The sequence below is a fragment of the Glycine soja genome, chromosome 2 (genome assembly GCF_004193775.1).
Source record: "Glycine soja cultivar W05 chromosome 2, ASM419377v2, whole genome shotgun sequence".
Classification (NCBI taxonomy): Eukaryota; Viridiplantae; Streptophyta; class Magnoliopsida; order Fabales; family Fabaceae; genus Glycine; species Glycine soja.
In genome coordinates, this window is record NC_041003.1 from 29,476,166 (window position 1) to 29,496,887 (window position 20,722).

General features: G+C 35.6%; 1 protein-coding gene and 1 pseudogene across 3 annotated transcripts; both read right to left on the reverse strand.

The window, feature by feature from the left end:
- Positions 1-224: 224 nt before the first annotated feature.
- Positions 225-17,543, reverse strand: LOC114392249 (protein PHOTOPERIOD-INDEPENDENT EARLY FLOWERING 1-like). 3 transcript variants are annotated; one of them, XM_028353310.1, is made up of 21 exons: positions 17,260-17,543; positions 17,066-17,158; positions 14,651-14,731; positions 14,453-14,560; positions 14,212-14,292; positions 14,030-14,118; positions 13,806-13,939; positions 13,659-13,720; positions 12,685-12,820; positions 12,383-12,454; positions 12,227-12,300; positions 12,007-12,141; positions 10,601-10,636; positions 9,334-9,402; positions 9,093-9,155; positions 5,928-8,994; positions 5,231-5,295; positions 5,088-5,152; positions 2,511-3,276; positions 1,750-2,273; positions 225-1,304 (listed from the first exon to the last, which is right to left on the reverse strand). In XM_028353310.1, the coding sequence occupies exons 2-21, from the start codon at positions 17,123-17,125 to the stop codon at positions 869-871; spliced, it is 6,123 nt and encodes a 2,040-aa protein (XP_028209111.1). In that variant the 5' UTR covers positions 17,126-17,158; positions 17,260-17,543; the 3' UTR covers positions 225-868. The 3 variants fall into 3 exon arrangements, with proteins under 3 accessions (XP_028209111.1, XP_028209105.1, XP_028209120.1); XM_028353304.1 differs by having other exon boundaries at positions 13,659-13,723; XM_028353319.1 differs by lacking the exons at positions 12,227-12,300; positions 12,383-12,454; positions 12,685-12,820; ... (6 more) ...; positions 17,066-17,158; positions 17,260-17,543 and adding an exon at positions 11,856-11,940 and having other exon boundaries at positions 12,007-12,110.
- A 2,518-nt stretch (positions 17,544-20,061) lies between these two features.
- Positions 20,062-20,722, reverse strand: LOC114371409 (annotated as a pseudogene).

The following is a 20,722-nucleotide window of genomic DNA, read 5'->3' on the forward strand; positions in this document are numbered from 1 at the left end:
GCTAAAGTAATAAATTGTAAAAAGAAGTAATATTTCATAAGAGTTGTATTAAGCTAACTTTGTTGCCATGACATGAAAAAATGCTTTTGAAAAAATGCTATTCAAAAAATGATATTTGCATTAGAGAATGGTTCCAACAAATTCAGGTCGTGAGGTCTCATCACATAAAAAGCGAAACATATGGTTTGAAACTCAGATTGGGCAACTTGGCTTGCACATTGGGATGTTAGAATCACTTAACATCGTTCCTTGAACCGGGGAAGAAAGGGAAACATCATTTTAAAATATGTATATTAGACTCCAAGCATATAGATGGTGTAAAACTCATGTTAAATCATGTGAAGTGTTGTTCTAAATGAATGGGACTAATGTACTAGCCACTAAAAGACTAAATTGTTCTGTTTGCATAACAAAATGTTGCAAGTTAAAGAACTAAACCCTAGGCATGCCCCAGCTAAAAACATATGTACGTGAGCATGCAAAACATCCAAGGCAAATCCATGTGCACCATTAGAGGGAAGAGAAAATGAAAGCTTCTTACCAACCAGTACCGATCTATGGGAGAATGGCGCTGTCAAACTTCATGCTGAACCCCCAAGCCAATACATAATTCCAAGTATGAAATTAAATTATTGACAGCGTTCTACATCTCTACATATTTTCATATCGAAACCTTCAGCAGGCTTGCCTTTGACTTGTTTGTCTGTATATCCAAAAATGGCATGCCTACGAGAGAACTTCAAGAACGCATTGTTCCAATTGTAAACCAACAGCAATTCATGAACTGATCAAGACTAACTCGCCAAGAGTAAGCCACTTTGTAAGCCAAAGGTCATTTCAAAACTGCATTTCAGGCTTGATTTGATCCTTATCTAATGTCAGTATATTCAGGGAATGCTGTACAATCATCAAGGTCTGAGATTAAACCAGCAACATAATCATGTGGGATCATTCCAACACTCTCCATTTCCAATGAACTTTCCCCATTCAAGTCAAAGGAGAAAATGCTACCCATACTATCAATTCCAACTTCATCAGTAGTTAATGAAGTGAGATCAATTCTCAGATCTTTGAGTGATGGCATTGACTGGAATTTAGAATCAGCCTGATGGTGATGCATTTCACTAGGATCCATTGAAGCTTTTTTGGACTTTGACCTAGAAGGCTTAGAAGAGTCGGACATGGAAGACTTCTGCTTTCCGGAGGATTGTATCCTGGATCCAGCTCGAGACCTTGCATCGTTGGTTGGGAATGCAGATGATGCCCATCCAGAGCTGTCTTCTTCACAAACTCTTGCTGCCTCCCTGAGGGGTGGGGTAAAAAGGAGAAAACATCATAAGCAGCTTTCCAACAGTAACCAAGAAAAAAATGTTCGTAGACTACCAAGTAAGGACTTAGGGAAAGAAACTTTGGCATTTATTGACAGTTTGATTGAAACAGTTATATCAATACTTTAAAATGCTACTTTGTTGTGTGAAAAGAACAATGGCCAACAAAATGCAATGACAGGGATTTATTTGTTGTAAACAGAATTCCCAAGAGAGTAAACTATGACCAAAATTCAACAAGGCATGATATAAAAAGAGCAAATACTTTATTTGATCAATAGGGAGAATTCCCCCTATTTCAAAACTTGGTGTTGTTTCTTGATCTGGGTTCTTGCCCCCTTATTTCAGCGCATACAAAAATAAATACCTGAAATTTCATTCACAAATCAAACCATGAACAAAAACCTATATTCAGCCATACCTGAAACGATTCTCAGCAATGAACAAACCAACTTTAAGATCATCTTCTCCTGTTTGCTTATTTAAAGATGGTGTTGGTTCAGTCCCAATTATTGATAAATTTATAACAGATGGAAATGAAGATAGGACGTCGCTATCCTCTTTTGTGAACTCCAGTGTTATATCCAGCTGATCTGCACTTACTGGCATGTCTTCACCTTGGTTAGAGAGAATGACTTTGTCATTCACTTGCCTAGTTGTGATATCATCAAGTGCAGCTGCTACTAACTTCTTGCTCTGGGCTAAATTTGTAAATGTCATCCTTTTAGAGGATTTCTTCAAGGAATTTTGTGAAGGCTGGCCAATGGAAGTATAGAAACTCTGATCGAAATAGAGACCATTGCAGGTGGGTAATGGATTTCGCCTGCGGTCAACATGTGATGCCACCTTCCAGACAGATGAAAGCAATGCAAAAAAATGCTTCTGCAGCAGTAACTCCCTATTTACCTGCTCAGAAGCAACATCTAACAGCATCCGAATGTTATCCTGCCAAAAGAGATTAGATATGAGGGGAAACAAAGGTTTCTCTATTGCAATTATCAATTTTGGGATGACTAGTGCCTAATAGGAATGGTCAAATATTTTCTAAATCATAAACGGTAAATAGAAGCTGCAATCCACTCTAAATGAAATGAAATTGTATAGATGAGCACAACCTCATGCAAAGAAATAACATTGAGGAGATAAAATAGACATGTTAAAACTTAACATTGCTGGTCTAACCTCTGTAACTTTAAGAAGAGCCTTTCCAGAGCCTGGACTGTTGATCTTCTCATGATTTGCATTGTCCAGTGACAGCAAGACATACTTTTGGAATAGTTCTCCGAACCTCTCACAGCAATGGACAGGATGACGATATCTTCCCCTGTATGACCCACCACCACTCATGCCATAAAGCGTTTCACTAACCAAACTCCAGTTAGGACCATATTCATGAACAACAGCACATAATATTGCATCCTCCTGAGGCAGCCAAAAATCAGCTGGTGGAATACAATCTTTGGACCAATGATGTCCCTTTTTCAATTTTTCCGGTTTTATCATCCAGACCCGTTTTACAGGCATAGGAGTGATGGATATTTTTCCTCCTATCTTACTCCTGCTTGCTGTTTTCTGTTCTAAATCAACCAGACTTTCACAAGTCTTTGATTCTGCATGTTCATCCTGCACAACTAATGAGTTGGATTCTAAATCGGAAGCATAAATGTCAGGAGGATCCCTCTTGGACTTTTTAGACTTCTTAAGTCTCTTTTCTTCTTCACCATCAGTAGTTAATTTAGACTTCTTACGTTTTTTCTGCTTGGTTGAATTTGGAGACAGAAAATCTACACCAGTGACATCCTCATCATCTATGTTCATAGGCTCTGCTTGTGACTCTTCTTTGACAGGTCTCAAGCCAGAGGTTAAAGATCCTTTCTTTAGAGATTTGAACTTTGCCTTCTTGGGTTTCTTTTTAGATTTGGGCTTCGAATCCCCTGGTGTTTGAGTCCTGCAGAAAAGAAACAAAAGATATAGTACTCCCAGGTATTTACTTATTTAGCATTTTACCTTATTTCAATGCAAAACTTTCCATGTATTTCAAACTCTTACTAGTTAAAGCTGTAGAAGAAACAATCAAAGCAAAGCAGATTTCCTAAGCAAGGATTAATACCAAAATCCCAACCACCACAGAAAAAGTAGTTTGTACCATAGTAGTTAATAGCGGATTGCTGCACGGAGCGGCCACCATGAAAAAACACCATAGCAGATAGCGGGATGGCCACTATTTTAACATTATAGCAGAACAATATTAAAATTTATAATAAATATAATGCTATTAAGTTTGTCATATATTAATTAAATAGTATTTGAAAAATAATAACAGCTTTTAAAATTTTAATAATAGATATAAAAGATATTTTTGGAAAGCTGCCTAAACTGCGGTCGCCCCTAGTCTGTATTAGTTGTGGCCACTTTGAAGGCTGCATTAATTGCAGCCTCAAGAGTGGTGGTTTAGTCTCACATCAACTAGAGATATGGCTTAAATATAGCTTACAAAGCTTAGGCAGTTCTCACCTTACAAGCTAGTTTTGTGGGGTTGAGTTAGGCTCTAAGTCAAAATTCTAAGATGGCATCAGAGCTCATCTTAGGTCCATTGTTGGGCCATTAGCATTTTCCACGCTCCAAGCCAGTAGCCCTGAGCATGAAGGAGTGTTGGAAAGCTGCCTAAATTACGGTCAACCCCTAGCCTATCTTAATTGGGGTCTCTTTAGGGGCTGCCATAATTGCAGCCTCAAGGGAGGTAGATTAGTACCACATCAACTAGAGATATGGCTTAAATATAACTTATATAGCTTAGGCAGTCCGCACCTTACAAGCCAAACCAGTTTGTGCGGTTGAGTTAGGCCGTAAACCCAAATTCTAAGAGGCCAGCAAAGTTTAGAAGGAGAAGCACCCCTTAATTTCAATAAGGAGTGCAGAGGAGACAAAAAAGGCTGTATTAAAACATTGAGGGTAATGGTAAGGTTTCCATACTACTGGACTCCTATGGTTCACCCTGTATACAAATAGCAATTAAATATTTTATACAAGAAACTAAACAATACTTGATAAGTTCTATTATTAAAATTGATCATATGCTCTAGCTTTCTTTTATTAAATTAAACCTGAAATTTTTAAATATCTTAATTAAAAAAAATTATTTTGGTTTCTAAAATATCTTGATTAGAAAATATCTTTATTTAAATTTTGATTTGAAAATAAACCTGATTATAGTGCATCTAAATTTGAATTTTGATTTTGATATTCTAAATTTTGACTACCAGAGATATGAAAGTCTTGTATGAATGAGAGTCCAGTGACGGCTGAAACAGCGATGTTAAAACTGACGGTCCAAGTCCAAACACGATTGTATTGTCTTGGAACTAAGACAATATTTACTAAACTAAAACAAGAAGAAACAGTACGGTGTCATTTAAAGCTAGGGGTTGTGAATGGCCATCTCTCTTCTCTGAAACACTAGCAGCAAGTGCAGCCATGAAAGCGGCACAGTGAACAGAAGCTGTAGATCTTTAGTGTGGTGTGATTTCCTCGCTCCAGCTTCAATTTTCTGCGATTTTGGCCGCGAAAAGCGCCGCTCCAGCCACAACAACCAGGTGCAACGCGATGACACTTGGAGGAGCGGCAGGGTGCCACAACATAATGCACCGATGCAATAGCATTGCTATTGTGCACGATTAACTACTATGGTTTGTAGAAGAATATTACAGTTAAAAAGGAAAATGATGGGAAGGAGATGAAGAAAGTTCAGTGCTGGCCTACTTTTTAGAATCACAAGTTTCCTCGGCTTCTTTCTGTCTAGCTTCATATTCGAGTTCCTCCATTAACTACAAGAACAAAAAAAGCAAACATTAATAATCATTCCAAAAAGGAGAAAAAAATAAAAATAAATTCATCCAACACACCTGATGTTGAGCCAAGGCCTCTACATGCTGTCGATATGCCGTAGTTGCATAATCAGCATCCCAGCCTATAATGTAGACCAAGAAAGTGTTCATTCTCACAATTATGTCATGCATACAAACTAAACATCTTTGTAAGTCAATATTTGGAACAACCATCTGATGAACAAGTCAATAAATATACCAAACACTGCAAGCAATGAAAATCATACATAAATCAATGAAAAAGGATAACCATACAACAACAACAACAACAACGCCTTATCCCACTAGGTGGGGTCGGCTACATGGATCAACTTCCGCCATAATGTTCTATCAAGTACCATACTTCTATCCAAACCATTAATTTCGAGATCCTTTTTGATAACCTCTCTTATAGTCTTTTTGGGTCTTCCTCTGCCTCGAATTGTTTGTCTTCTCTCCATCTGGTCTACTCTCCTCACTACAGAGTCTACCGGTCTTCTCTCTACATGCCCAAACCACCTAAGTCTATTTTCCACCATCTTCTCTACAAGTTATTTTATAGCACTTTTATAATTTCTCAGACCTACTAAACTATGCTAGAGACAAGTTATTTGGATAGTCATGGTTAATCACACTTTCATGAGGTCTAATATAACGACAACAACTTTAACATTTATGAACATGAATAACAACAATTTAAAATGTTATGAAGCAAAGGGAGCAATGTGGTGCATACTTTCATATACAAGAGGTTCCTCATCTTCATCAATTTCGGCTTCCATCTCCTCCTTGTACTTTTCAATGCGATCCAACTCCCATTCTGTGTCCTCAATCCTGACTTCAGATTCCAAGGCTGTTTTATCTATAATTGGATCCCACAGTTCCATAAAACGAATGGCATATCGATCAATAGGGCGTAGCTCATTCTCAAATGCTGAGATAGCTTGTCCAGCTGCAGCTGCAGCTGCAGCCATCTGTTTGACTTCAGCCAGCATGTCAGGATCATCTTCTTTGCCAGCAACAGAGTGTGGCGGTCTATCTTCCTTATGATCACTTCCATTTAACATTAACGCATTCTCTTTATTTAAATTCAAAACAGATTCACCTAATTCTGCAGTCTCATCATCCTCATTTACATATTCATCGTCTTCAAATCTCCCAATGACTTCTTCTGTAAACTCCTGATTGTCCACAGCCTCTTCCAGTTCAACTTTCTTCAAAGCCATATAATCTGCTTCATCTTCTACACATTTTAATGCAGCCTCAACATCTGCATTAGTTACAGAAACTTCCCCATTGTTCTGGTTTTTCTCCTTCGGCATATTTTTTATTGAAAGTGTTCTATGACCTGAAAATAGTTCCATAGGATCAAGCTTCTTGAAGAACTCAGTATTATAACCCCCACTTTGTATAACTAGATTATCAAGTGCACGCTTCTGATTTGCTTTTTTCAAAATATTCTCCTCAATGGTGCTTTCACTAATCAATCTATAGATACGAACTTCGCGTGTCTGACCAATTCTGTGGCACCGATCTTGTGCCTGTTGATCCATAGCAGGATTCCAGTCACTATCATAAAAAATAACTGTGTCAGCTCCAACTAAATTGATACCAACACCCCCACTACGAGTTGACAAGATGAAAAGAAAATATTTGGGGTTGGTGTTAAAGCGCTGCATTAAGGTCTGTCTCTCCTCCGGTTGGGTTGATCCATCTAAGCGCATGTATGTATACCCATACAAATTAATGAATGCCTCTAATATGTCAAGCATCTTTGTCATCTGGGTGAATATCAAAGCTCGGTGACCTTCTGATTTTAATCTCCTCAACAAAATTGCTAGTTCTTGCAGTTTCCCACAGTCAAATTGTATAAGACGCCTGTCAGGGAAATACACTTGCCGGCGGACAATTGCAGGCCTGATTGGTGACAGCAGCGGTAACAGAACTTCAGAGCATTTCTGCTTGTAAGATGGGTGCAGAAACACACTAGTCTCACTTGTACTGCACCAACATACAGGAGAGGGTGCCCGTGCAGCTGGAATTGCAAACATGAAGCTTTCAACCACATCAGTCATCTTCTGAAATCGTTCAACCGGGGAGAGAACAATGTCAGCTAGCTTTGATGAGTACAAGTATGAAACAGGGTTTGCTTTCACCTGATGAATATCATTTACAGGATGTCTTAAGGCAACAAGATCCCTTAGAGTTGTCGAGTAGATGGGTCTTTTTTTACATCTCAAGGAGTTCCACCATGCAATAGCTGCTGCATGTTCCTTCGTCTGTTTTAGCCTCTCTTCCCAGATCGCCCATTGGATCTCTTCAAAAATGTTTGTTCCTTGCAACTTTTTTTGACATTTATGTGGCCTAATTACTTCTAGTTCGGCCATATCAGTACGTTCCATGATTAAAGTCACAGGGGTCTCAATAGTTTGTACTTCATCACTTTCCCAAGCAGCCATGCTATAGTCAAGATGAGTGAATAAAAGACCCAAACCTCTTAGGTCCACCGTTGAAAAGGGACTAGGCAAAAGCATGGAGCAAACAGAAGAACTTAACTGAATATCAATACCACGCATATCAAAAGAACTGACAATAGGACGACCCTCAAATAGATCAGGATGATTGCAAACCTTACGAAGTTGCATGATAATACTAATCATCCCAAAAAAATTGGCACTTGCAAGTGTGGCTTGGGTCTCTGAACTAGCAATGAAATCTTCATACAGATTCCGCTGCCTCTTTGATAGTCTACAATATATGACATGTTCATGCTTCATTGGAAGTTGCTTCTCCACATCTCGCTTAAGTCGACGAAGTAAGAATGGACGAAGTACATTATGAAGGCGATCAACAACCTCCTTATTAACTTTTTCTTCACCCTCTACCATCCCTGATATAGGATTACTAAACCAATCCTTAAACTCTTGATGCGACTGGAAAACATGGGGCATTAAGAAATGCATGAGAGACCACAGTTCCATGAGATCATTCTGTAGTGGCGTACCAGTCAAGAGAATCCGTCGTTTTGAATTGAAATTCAAGAGTGTCTGCCACCTTTGTGACTTCCAGTTTTTAATGAGATGAGCTTCATCTAAGATCAAGTATTTCCACTTTTTGCGCTTGAAAACTTTGGAGTCCTGAATAACTAATCTATAAGTTGTTATGCATACATGAAAGGAGTTAGGTTTTAACCATCCTTGCCTTTTAAGTTTTCGCTCCTTTGCACTTCCAAAATAAGTCAAAATTTTAAAGGCAGGACACCATTTCAGAAATTCAGTCTCCCAGTTAAGCATTACACTAGTTGGTACAACAATTAAATGTGGGCCCCAAATCCCTTTATCACAAGCAAGATGTGCAAGCAAAGAAATAGTCATAATTGTTTTTCCAAGCCCCATTTCATCTGCCAAAATTCCATTCAGTCTTTTTTCATACATCGTGACAAGCCAATCCAATCCAATATGTTGATACTCACGAAGAGAGTACTTGAGAAGAAAAGGGAACTTTGTACGCACACTAGTTGTGGAGAAGGTGTTTCCAGTGGGTTGTGCTGATCTTGCAGCAGCTGCTGCATCAGCAATTATATCCTCACTTTCTCTTTTTTCTAAATTTTCATGAGGTGATTCCCACTGTTCTTCCTGGGACTGTATGGCAGCCAGGTGCTCACCAGACTTGATATCTTCATCCATAGGAATGGCAGGATCCTTCTGCCCAGCATCCTCATGGACTGGAGAATCCGAATTGTTCTCTGATAAAGCAGAAGCATAATCAGATTCATATTCCCCATCTTCATCGTCACTTGGGTCCTAACAAACAAAAGGGGGAGGGAGAGGGGAAAAAAATCAAACTTTTTAGTACCAATGTATCAAGCCATAAGTAACAACTAGAGGTGAAAACCGCTTACCCTTTTATATCTTGCAAGCAATTCCTCAACAGGCATGACACTCTCCTTTTGTAACAATGCAATCTAAAAATAACAGTTTTGTCATGACGAGTAACATAACAGTATGTATGTATGTATGTATGTGTATATATATGTATAAACCAAGCAGACTGGATCAACGTTTATGGTAAAAAATTCCAAAATTCTATATATTAGTATTCAGAAATAATTTGGGAGAAAGATAGGCTGATTAGCTCTTAACCTCGTCCTTGGGATCAATTGCATCAACTCTTTCCAGTTGTTCCTCCTCAGATAAGGTTGTTTCATCATCCTGATCATTTTAAAGAAGTCAAAAAAAAAAATGGCAGGCAAACAACACCCAAGAAGTGAAAACAAGTAAATAAGCAAAACCTTCAAAATAGTTTTACAATTGATTCAACCAACAATTCCAAAAACTTCTGTAATATAAAATCCAATCCAATACAGTTATGTCCAACAAATTATTGACTTCAAAAATGCTTTGATTATTATGGAAGGATACTAGAGTTCTGACTAGCAAAACCTTATGATATACTACATTTTGGATTTGGAAACCTATACAGCAAGGTTTGGTCTACCAGCAGATCACTTCATATCTAATCATTCAACTTCTAGCTAAACCGCACTTCTCTCCGTGAGCAAAGGCTTGATACATAAATTGCACATGCTAACAGAAACTATAACACACACAACGGGAAAAAAATCCCTCCATAGAGCTTAAGCCAGCAATCAGCACTAAACTGAAAATTTTATATTCGATGTTTGACCATTTTATCATGAGGTTCAATCTGAAAATTGCAACGAAGTTAAGCTGGGCATTTGCACCGACCGCACTTTAGCAAAAGAAAATGTGCATCAGAACTAGTAATTAGGATAACTGCAAAGACAAATCAGCTATTTGGCTAGGGAATAGCACTTGATTACTAGCCCAGAGACGTTGCTGAGGTAGTGGGGTCCACAACAATTAGGAAGCATCTCCAAGATTATCAGTCAACCAATATAAACTAATTGATAATTTATATGCACCAAAGGAGCCTCGTTTATGATTTCTATAGTAACAGCATTGGCTATACTTTATCACCCATTTAGCACTTCAAAGATTATTTGTGCAACCATCTTCAAATGCACCCTATTTTAATTTACATGCAAGTTTTTTTTTTTCATTTATGTTGTTAGGGGAACAGAACAAGTAGATGCCAGTAGCCTACCATTCACAATTTCATACAATATGTCAATGTCACACCATGGGGAAAGCAGAGTATACATCTGAAAGAACAAAAATATTGTGGTTGCTTTGCAAACTTTAAGAACATTTTAGACATGCAACATCTGCCACAGATATAATATAGGGACCAAATACACAACTGGCATGGAGAAAACATAAAAACATAAACTACCAGCCACACCTGCCTCATTGATGATCAAAACCAATTGAAACAAACTAAAAAAAATGGGAATTATAGTAATTATATCCTCAAACATAATATTACCTTATCTTCTATGCCAAGCAAAAAGTCACCATCTTCCTGACAATATTCCAGAGCAGATGTCAGGAACACAGCAAAAGGAATTAACAGTTGAACATTTGTTGGACAAAAAAGGTGCAATCAAGGAAAAAGCATAAAGAGTGTTTATCCCAAAAAGCATAACAGTCGAACATTTGTTGGTAGATTCCAGAGCTCTTGTGTGTCCTCTCCAGGTCTCCCCTTAATATTATCCCAAGAGTTTTATTTGTCATAAGTTCCCTCTGTTTCAATAATATTGTCCTATTAGCTAACTCAATTTGAGAGATTGACAGAATACTTTGATGAGCTACAAATCCTGATAAGTTGATGTTGGTGGAAAAAATAAATACGTCCAACAGATTAGAACAAACATATTTTGTTTAAAGACTCAAAATCCAATCTCTATGACTTTGTTCAATCTCTCCCTACTGCAACTTACAGATAAGAGACCTACTTCTAACACCACTTGCTTATCACCCCTCTCTCCCTCATGGATGTCGCATTGTCCACCAAAACTACCTAATTCATAACTTAGACATCACCAATTCTACAATCTTACACAAAGACTATAATTAAGCTGAATCATACAAATTAGGATGAAGATGAACAGTAACCTGCTCATAGCCATATCCAACTGGGGGCACCTGATCAAGCTAGTTCTCCAGTGATTTGTATTATTCCATGCTAGACTTTCAGCATATATTAATATATTATATCATTTATGTTTGTTGCATGCGAAACCACGGATCACTATCAGATATCCACCATCACGAGCACATGGTTGTATCTTTCCCAACCATGTCAAGGTTATTCAGATTGCTAATGAATCATTACCTCAAAGGCCCAAACAAAGTCTGCTAGCATCTAAACTCTAGATTCAAACCCAGGACATGGACTTGATATTTCTAAATCAAATTTTCAGAACTACAAATCTACTAGTTTGAGGGTTAGGTCAGTTTCCAAAGACGACGAATCATGGATTCATTCTATGGTAAATTAGCATTAAAAATGAACAATTTTTATGCTTTTCTGACAACAGTGAAAAAGTTTATCTACACTTATTGTTTAATGGTGCCCAAAGGACTAAAGGAGTATTTTATATTTAGATGAACATCTTCATTTTGGAAAGTCATTGTTTTTTCCAAAAATCGTGGAGTTGCAGGAGAGTGAAGGGAGAAGATGGAGAGAAAGAGGAGATGAAGTGAACATATAGTAAGTCATCAAACAAGTGCACTCTTACATTGTCTGATGGATAATTCTGCATCATAATTGCTGCGTCACTTATAAAGATGTGTCACATATAAGCCAGATCTGTGGATCCCTTACTGTATGGGTAATTAATTATTATAATGGATACATGTTTGTCTAAAAAAACTTAAGAGCATTATCACCTCTTCATCAGTAAAATCATATGAAAAATCTTCATTCGCTGTCTCACTGGGAACCTCTTTTAGATTTTCAGATTGACCATTCTCACATTGAGATAAATTGTTTGTTGGTGTAGCAACATCACCATTACTTTCATCCTGTTATTAGAAAAAATATGCATTACACAAAGTCCTTAACTCACTCTGCTATTTAAAGTGGTAAAACTAAACACATACAACTTACACAACGTCGACCAGAGACTATGCTGGAGTTGCTTGTGCCAATTTTGCTTACAGATAAAAGATCATCTCCGTTTTCTGCAATATATTACAATGTTCCATGTCAGAAACAAGTATACAAAACAAAAGGCGCGCACACCTGATGCTAGTCCTTTCTTACCATCACCAGCTCTAACTATTTTCCCACCATCTTCACTATGCTCTGGACTACTTTCTTTCATTACAGATTCTCCTGATTGTAAAATAAACAGTGGCATAAATGCTCCAATGGTTCATTAAGGCAATCACAAATTCACAATAGATGTATTAAGGTAAAGCTTATGAGAAATTGGCTTCCCTTGATGAGAAATTGAGAATAACTCAGAATTCCAGAAAACAAAAAAGAGGATGGTTGGTATAACAAAACTGCCTCTCTCTACCTCTCTCTTTTAATCCAAAAAAATATTAATAAATAAATCTCACCTTTATCCCCAGCATAACGTTTAAGTAACTCCTCAATTGGAAGATCCATTTCATCACGCAAAGCGGCCAATTCCTCTTGCCTTTCTTCTTTAGTTATAAGAGCCTCATCTTGCTCAATTGTTCGCTCATCATCCTCCTGGAAACAGTACCATCATTAACATAAGTCCATATATGAATTTGGACCAGTCTTCACCCATTAAAACACAAGAAGAAATAATCAGGTAAAAAACAGAGTTGTTCGACATTCAAATGAAACTCACTATTCAGAAAACTTCAGCAATCCACATGGATAAATTAACAATGTCACAAGTCACAACAAGGAAATGCAGAATGTATATTTTTTTAAAAGAGAAAATCTTCAGTATGCACATGAATAAGTCAACAATGTGGCAATTAGAAAGTACAAAAAGCATATTATATAGTGCTTTTTAAAAAGAAACAAAAGAACATAGTAATATAGGAATATAACACTTCTTTAATTTTTATAGGTGTTTTAACAAAGAAAATGAAACAGCACCTGAGCTAGTGGAACCTCATATCTCCACACTATCCCAAAGTTACATTTTTCAGCAAAACAACTACCAAGCAGATTGTTTCTTCTATTACTTACCCAGAAAGACAAAACACACTTAATTCTCCTTATCATGCAGCAGAATTCTTGTAGTACTTTTTTTTTTGAAAATATGGACTTCGGTCAATCAAACAATGTGCAGATTAACAAAACCAGTTTTATTAATTCACATGCAGAGTGCAAGGGGCACCAATAGGGAACCAGAATGTCCTCCAATATATTCCATAATAATAATGAAAGCATGAACTTGATCTTAAATAAATATTAAAAAGTAGAAACTCAACCTTCACCTAGGCTTTTGGAAGTAACAAGTTGCCTTCACAGACAACATGCCCAAATCTTAAGACTCTGAGTTTTATGATTGTGTGGCAATAATTAAAAGAATAATATTTAAAAAAATTACCGATTCATCATCATATTGTACATCATATTCTTCATCATTGTCAGCTGCATCTGATTGATACTCTACTACAATTGGATTTAGTAAGTTAGAAAAAGAAGTGATTTCCATTTATAAATTCAAAGAAACATCTCTCTATCTAGTACCTACCAACATCAGCTTCCTTAGGTTCATTAATAACATCATGTACATCTTTGCATTGAATACTCATGTGGTGCTCTGCAGAATTATTCTCTGCTGATTTATAAGGATCTACAAGATTTTCAGCCAACATTGTTGAGTACCTAACAATGTATAAAAGATAAGGTCAACAAAGTCAAGTGGCTGCCAGTTTCCACGAAAGATAAGTGGGAAAAAAATAAAAGGGAATCTACCTCTCGGTTTGCCCTAATAGAAACTCAAGCTGTTTGTCAAGTGCCTTTTTCTTCTTCTCATCGAGTTCCATTTGATGTTTGTAAAGAACCTGGCACAATAATAGATTATGAAATGAAGGTCATCAAATGAAAATTACAAAAACTATACTAGCAAACAAATCAATTTTGTAAAAATATATTACCAGTTTTTCTATTTTTGTCCAGAATTTCTTAACATCCTTAGAAATATTAAGTGCAACCTTTCTTAACCGCTGCTCCTCTTCCTGTACAAGATACAGCTTTCATCACACAACATTACAGTGGGGAATAAAACAAGCATACAATCAATGAATTATGCTTTCAGTAACTTATAATAATACAATCAAAACATTGGTAACTGTGGCAGGTTATCAGTGCTTTCATTTATAGAAGAGAGATCAGCACCTTCATCTTCTTTTCACCTCTTGTAGCCTGATCTAACATGCCTTTGCTGGCTCTTAAAGCTACTTTTTTTGCCTGAGCTAATTTCCATTTCCTCTCTGACTCAAAATCCTGCAAAACAAAGAACAGCAAGCAAAATCTACAAAATAAAGTATTGCAACATTGAATATTACAGATTTTGAGGGTGAAACTAGTGGATACCTTTGATAACCAGACCATCTCTTCTAAGACATGGTCCCAATGAGTTTTGGGTCGCCGAGGCTCCCTTGGAGCTTCAAGAGCCTGACACAGCAAAAAGTCAAACTTAGAAAGAAAATGGAAGAGAAAAATATTTTTTGCAAAATAAGCAATTAAAAAAATTCTCATTGGACGATTTCCTTTTTCCTCTTTCAGGTTGTTCTAGGAGGATTTCTTATCCTCTTCTAGTCTTCTTTCACAAAACTCTACTTTTCTCTAAATGAATTACAGATTTAACCCCTAAAAATGTAAATGTTCTTTCCAATTTTCAAACCTAGCATTTGGTGAGGATTTCCATTAAGGACAGGAAAAATCCTGTTTTAAACTCAAAAAAATCCAGGAGACGGAAATAAACAAGTTAACTTCCAGTAGTCCCCAAATTTAACCAAAATTTAAAATAATTTGAGAATTAGTAACATGATTTTAAAATCTTACTTTAAATAAAATATCATTTGGCTAATGTCCAAAACAATTTTTTTAATACCAATAGAGGAAAAGATTATGCACTTGGCTAATGTTATTTGGTCATGGGATAAGACTGATAGAGAAACCAATGATAAAAGTGAATCAAATGGAAGATAGTCCAATAAGAGAAGTAAAGGAACCTAAGTTAATTTTAGGACAAACCATTAAAGAAAGACCTTGCTCTAAATGATTTTACTGAAAACTTTGTTTTAGATAGATCTCAATTCTCAATGATGTTGACTAATCCATGTAGTTTGTACCCAACACTACCAAAATACAATACAACTGACACACAAACTAGTTGTTCCTTTTGTTACAAATTAACATGGAAACTCATGTTCACTAGAATAAGAGACAAATGAGTCATTACAGGAAGGATCAAAGACGACATATGTTCATACTTCATAAGTCATAATTGAACAACAGCCTGTAAGGCTCATGTTATAATTAATTTCATCACACAGTATCCACTTTATAATGTGTTTCACATTTACATGTGAAAAGAAAAATGGCAGCATCAAATTAACTTTGCCTTGTCTCACTTTTTTCTGGTGAATTATGAATAGGAAAGAAATGAAGATGGGGCCAACTGAATATAGTAATAATGATTTGCTAATTGTGCAGTGAGAAGAAACATCAGCTTTTCACTTCCAAGGTTTGTCTTATGCAATGCAGTAACAAATGGATTTTCTTCTCTCTTCTAAAATCCTGATAAGTAAATTCCCTAACTAACTTCAACTTTGCTCATCCAAACCAAGTGCAGTGTATGTCTGTGACATGCAACCAACCTTTTTCCCAGCACACAATCATATTTTCAAAAAGAACAATAACCTTTTAGCCAATTTATTTGCAGACTAATTCAACAAGAAAAAAATAAAAAACCCTTTTTTTCTTTAATAGTCTCAAAACATCAATAAAAATAAAAGTGTATTGATTTCAAAACAGAGGGCGAGCTCTGTTGCAACAGTAGAGTTGCGCCTTGGTGACTAGTTAGTCATGGATTCGAATCCGGAAACAACCTCTTTGCATATGGAAGGATAAGGATACATACAATGACACTCCACCATACCTTCATATAGCAAGGACCCCTTCTAGCATGAGGATACATTAGTTTATTGATTTCGAAACTATAAAAATATGCAGGCAACAACTTTTCATTTAAGAGGGTAGAATTTCCATTTCTTTAATAAATCAGTTTTAATTTCTTAAGCCTAGCCTGAGTGTGTAGGAGGCATATCAAGAGCATGGGAGCTAAAAGGAGCTAATCTTAATCATACAAACATGGATTATCGAGATTGGTTTCACTTAAAACCAATCTTAACCATACGTGTAATGTTAAACAGTCTAGGTTAATTCTCACGCTCTCACTTGATACACTCTCTATGTATATCCATAATAGGGACAGGGACATTGTCTTTCCATACCAAAGCAGGGGTTTGTTATCCATAAAGCCAAGGATCAATCTCCAGCAACCTATATTGAAGTGTAGCTAACTTAATTTTCTTCACCATACCTCTACTTTTTTACTCTTTTTATCTTCTTTTTTTTGTATTAGCCAATTCCAATTCACGATCATCACAAGTGTCATTTCAGTTAATTTTACTCGATTCAAATTCTAAGTTCACCAGAGAAATAAATAACCATCAATATGGCAGCTAGTTTTCCCGAATCTGAGTTCCTTTTTTTATTTTTTTACACACCAAAAACAAAACAAATCGTTCAAAGGACAAAAAAAAAAAAAGTCAAGCCTCACAAGAAGAGGAACACTGGGTAGAACTTCAACTCTGTCAATAAATCCGTTTTTTTTTAATTTCCCAACCAGTAACTAGAGTTTCATTCAACACCACAATTAACACACACACAAAAGAGTGAAACGCTAAAAACGACGCCGAAGAAGACGAAACCCCAGCTAACCTTCTGGCGTTTGGCTCTGCTCTCGTGATCAATCCTCGACCTGGGACCTTTGGACGCCATCGCGGTAGCCAGAAACTCACGCGGCGAACATACCTGTTCCGCGGCGCCAAAAAACCGTTAAATCTCGCGGCGATAACCGGAGGCAATGCAGGGCAAAACGATAAGCGCGTTGCTAGGAAGGAAAGGAACCGTACCTTATCGAGCGAGAAGTTGAGGAAATCGTTGGAGTTCGCAGCGGATGAGACGAATAGGGGCCGAGAAGAAGAGAGTGTCGGTGGAGAAGAAGAATGAGAATGAGAATGAGAAGAAGAAAAAAAAAAGGTGTGATGTGTGTAACTATGGAAAAACCTAACGCAGAGAGAGGAAGGAAGGAAGGAAGGAGGAAGAAGAAGAAGAAAGAAGGGAGGAGAAGACGAGAGAAGAAATTACAAGAAGCCACGCACGCACGCACACGCACGCGAGGCGAGATGGACAGCGTAGCTTCTTTCTTCACACCTGACTTGGCTAAAACGCAGCGTTTTGTTTGCGCTATTTTTCTATGCTTTCTCGGCCCATAACAGAACCCCGAGGGCACACTCTTTAGTCTTTTTCTATTTTCCTTTTTTTCTCCCTGCTTTATGGTTTTCCTTTTCTTTTGGGACTAGTTATTTCGATTAACCAAACTTTAAAGGTTGATGTTCATGTGAATTTGAAACCCTGTGTATTTATTGGTTATTTGATTTAGGGACTTTAAAGATTGATGTTTATGCGAATTTAAAACTTGTGCATACGCATAGATCACTTGATTAAGGAAACTTGATGTTCATGCAAAACAATTGTTTCAGATGACAAAATTAACAAACTATATTAAGATGAATCTCATAAGGCTCAAACATAATAATAAAATAAATGTTTAAAACTAAAAGAGTTAAAAAGTAAAAAAAAGTGTAATTAAATTGAGAATTGAAATTTCAAATAAGAAATAATTTTTTATAAATATATGACAGCATTTCAATTATAATATAAATTACTCCATATTTACATTATAACAATTGTTAATTTACACTTAAACACTTGAATTTCAAACACCTCAACAATGACCACACTATTTCCTCTAATTACCTGCAATAAGAGAGAAAAATTATCAATTTCAAATCCATGTTCATGTTCTATTAACTGCGTTGTCTTAACAACTTAAATTTAAAAGACAATGCAAAAGAATAGGTCTCACCACCATTCCTATGTGATTTTTCTCATTGTCATTCACTTCACCACCAAAAAAAATTTAAGTGAAAAATGAGAGAAACGCTAATGTCTTGAAATCTCATGAAAAAACATGAAACAAACAATAATAACTAAATAATAATGATAACACATAATAATAATAATAATAATAATAATAATAATAATAATAATAATAAATTAATTAATTAATTAAATACAAAAAGAGAAAGTAAGGAAAATTTCTACTTTTCATTGCACTACCGACGTGATTTGTCTCCCGTATGAATCTCAGCATTAAAGTTGGTAGATTATTTTCAATTACAATAAATAAGAAATTCCGAGTATAATTTGTTTTCACTCATAAATAAAGAGAAATAACTAAAATACACAGAAAATCAGAAATATATTATGTACATAAAAATGCAAGAAGCAATCAGCAAGATAAAAATAGAAACATTATTAATTAACTGAAAAAGAAAAAGGCGATTTAAAAAATAAAACATCAAAAAGGATATATAATAAGTTGAAAAGTTAATAAGATAAAAAATAAACATACTTGTTAAAGTTAAATCAACAACACATAATAATAATAATAATAATAATAATAATAATAATAATAATAATAATAATAATAATAATAACAACAAAATAAATTAATTAATTAATTAAATACAAAAGGAGAAAGTAAGAAAAATTTGTAATTTTCATTGCACTACCGATGTGATTTGTCTCCCATGTGAATCTCAGCATTAAAGTTGATAAAGTATTTTCAATTACAATAAATAAGAAATTCAGAATATAATTTGTTTTCACCCATAAATATAAAGAGAAATAACTAAAATACACAGAAAATCAAAAATATATTATGTAAATAAAAATGCAAGAAGCAATCAGCAAGATAAAAATAGAAACATTATTAATTAACTGAAAAAGAAAAAGGTGACTAACCCTTTATTCTTTTTATATAAAAATTTTCAAACCCCACCAGAAAAAGAAAAACTACTTGACATATCCTATTTTATACATCCAGTTTACCAAAACATGGGTTTTCAATTTAATTATAACTCATTAAGTATCGTAATCAAGTGACACAGACACCCTCTTAATGATTTCATTTCCATTCGGAAAAGAGAAAACTACATTGCAATATGAAACTCTCACAGGTCAAACTAACTTATATATGATCAATACAACATATATTGTAAAATAGCAATTATATATAATATTTTGTTTATTTCTTATTTCGTTGGTCTTACTACTACACCCTTCATCCACAATTTTTGTAATTTGGCCAAAGGTGACGCACGGCAGACAGCAAGTTATCAAACCTGCATTATTGATAATTACGAATTAATCATTGAATCATGTAAGAAATCAATTTTAATTTTTTATTGAATTGTATCGTACTAATTATGTAGCAAAAAAAATGTACAACTTAGGAGCGAGAGATGATGTTTCTATTTCGTCGATGTCTCGGAGCTACATATATTATATTATATCGATCATATAAATAGATATAGATATAGATTTTACATGTCTTGGGGTCTTCTCCACAGCCACAGAATATTGTAAAGTGGCTAGAAAAATGGCCAATTCTTATTCTTTGACATTAAGCCAAATAGATATTAAATAATGCATTGTGAATGTGAAATTCAGGAAAAATAGCATGTCTGATAAAATTCTTACTTTCTTCCCTACCCGTTATTTTTTATTGATCAAACTATAAACTGGTTGTGTGTTTCAAGCTGTTTATTTTTTATTATCTTGTTAGAAAATTAGACTAAGGTTTCAAATCAATCGAACTATGACTATTTTTTTTATTAATGCAATCTGTTTTCAAAATATTACATGAGACATTTATATTGAAGCTAGAGAAATTAAATGATTGTTATGATTCTATTCCTCCATTCTCTTGTTCTCCAAAAGAGGGACAACGGCGAGTATGATTCCGAGTCATCATAGACTTCACACTCTTCCTTTGCTTGCTCTTGGCTTTTCCCCCAAATAACAGCATAAAAACCAATAACCGCTATGGCTGCTCCAAGCACACTGTACATAAACAAAACCATACTTACATAATTGTATTCCTTCTAAGATTAAAGTATTTTTAAGTTGCATTCACACACACACGCAAACAAAAGGTCCCCCTTTCATAATTGTAGTCCTTAGACTAAAGTATTTTTTAAATTGCATTCATTCACACGAAAACAAAATGCTCTCAATAATAAAATCATAAGTCCATAAGTGGACACACCTCCTATTTTTCTTATGATTGAGACATGAAAGAAACGTATACCTTTCAAGATAGATAGAGCCACCAAGAAAGGCAATTCCCATGATGACCACAAAGATGATTCCAATTGACTTAAACATTGCAACATAGAGAGGGCCCTTCTTGCTCATGACCCATATATGAACAATAATTCGAAGGGATACACCAAAAATTGCCTACAT

Coding starts and splice junctions, on each gene's coding strand:
- LOC114392249 (XM_028353304.1), bottom strand. CDS start 17,125: ATGGCGTCCAAAGGTCCCAGGTCGAGGATTGATCACGAGAGCAGAGCC. Junction 12,142..12,226: donor TAGTCTCTGGTCGACGTTGT/GTAAGTTGTATG, acceptor TTCTAATAACAG/GATGAAAGTAATGGTGATGT. Junction 10,637..12,006: donor ATGATTTTACTGATGAAGAG/GTGATAATGCTC, acceptor GAATATTGTCAG/GAAGATGGTGACTTTTTGCT.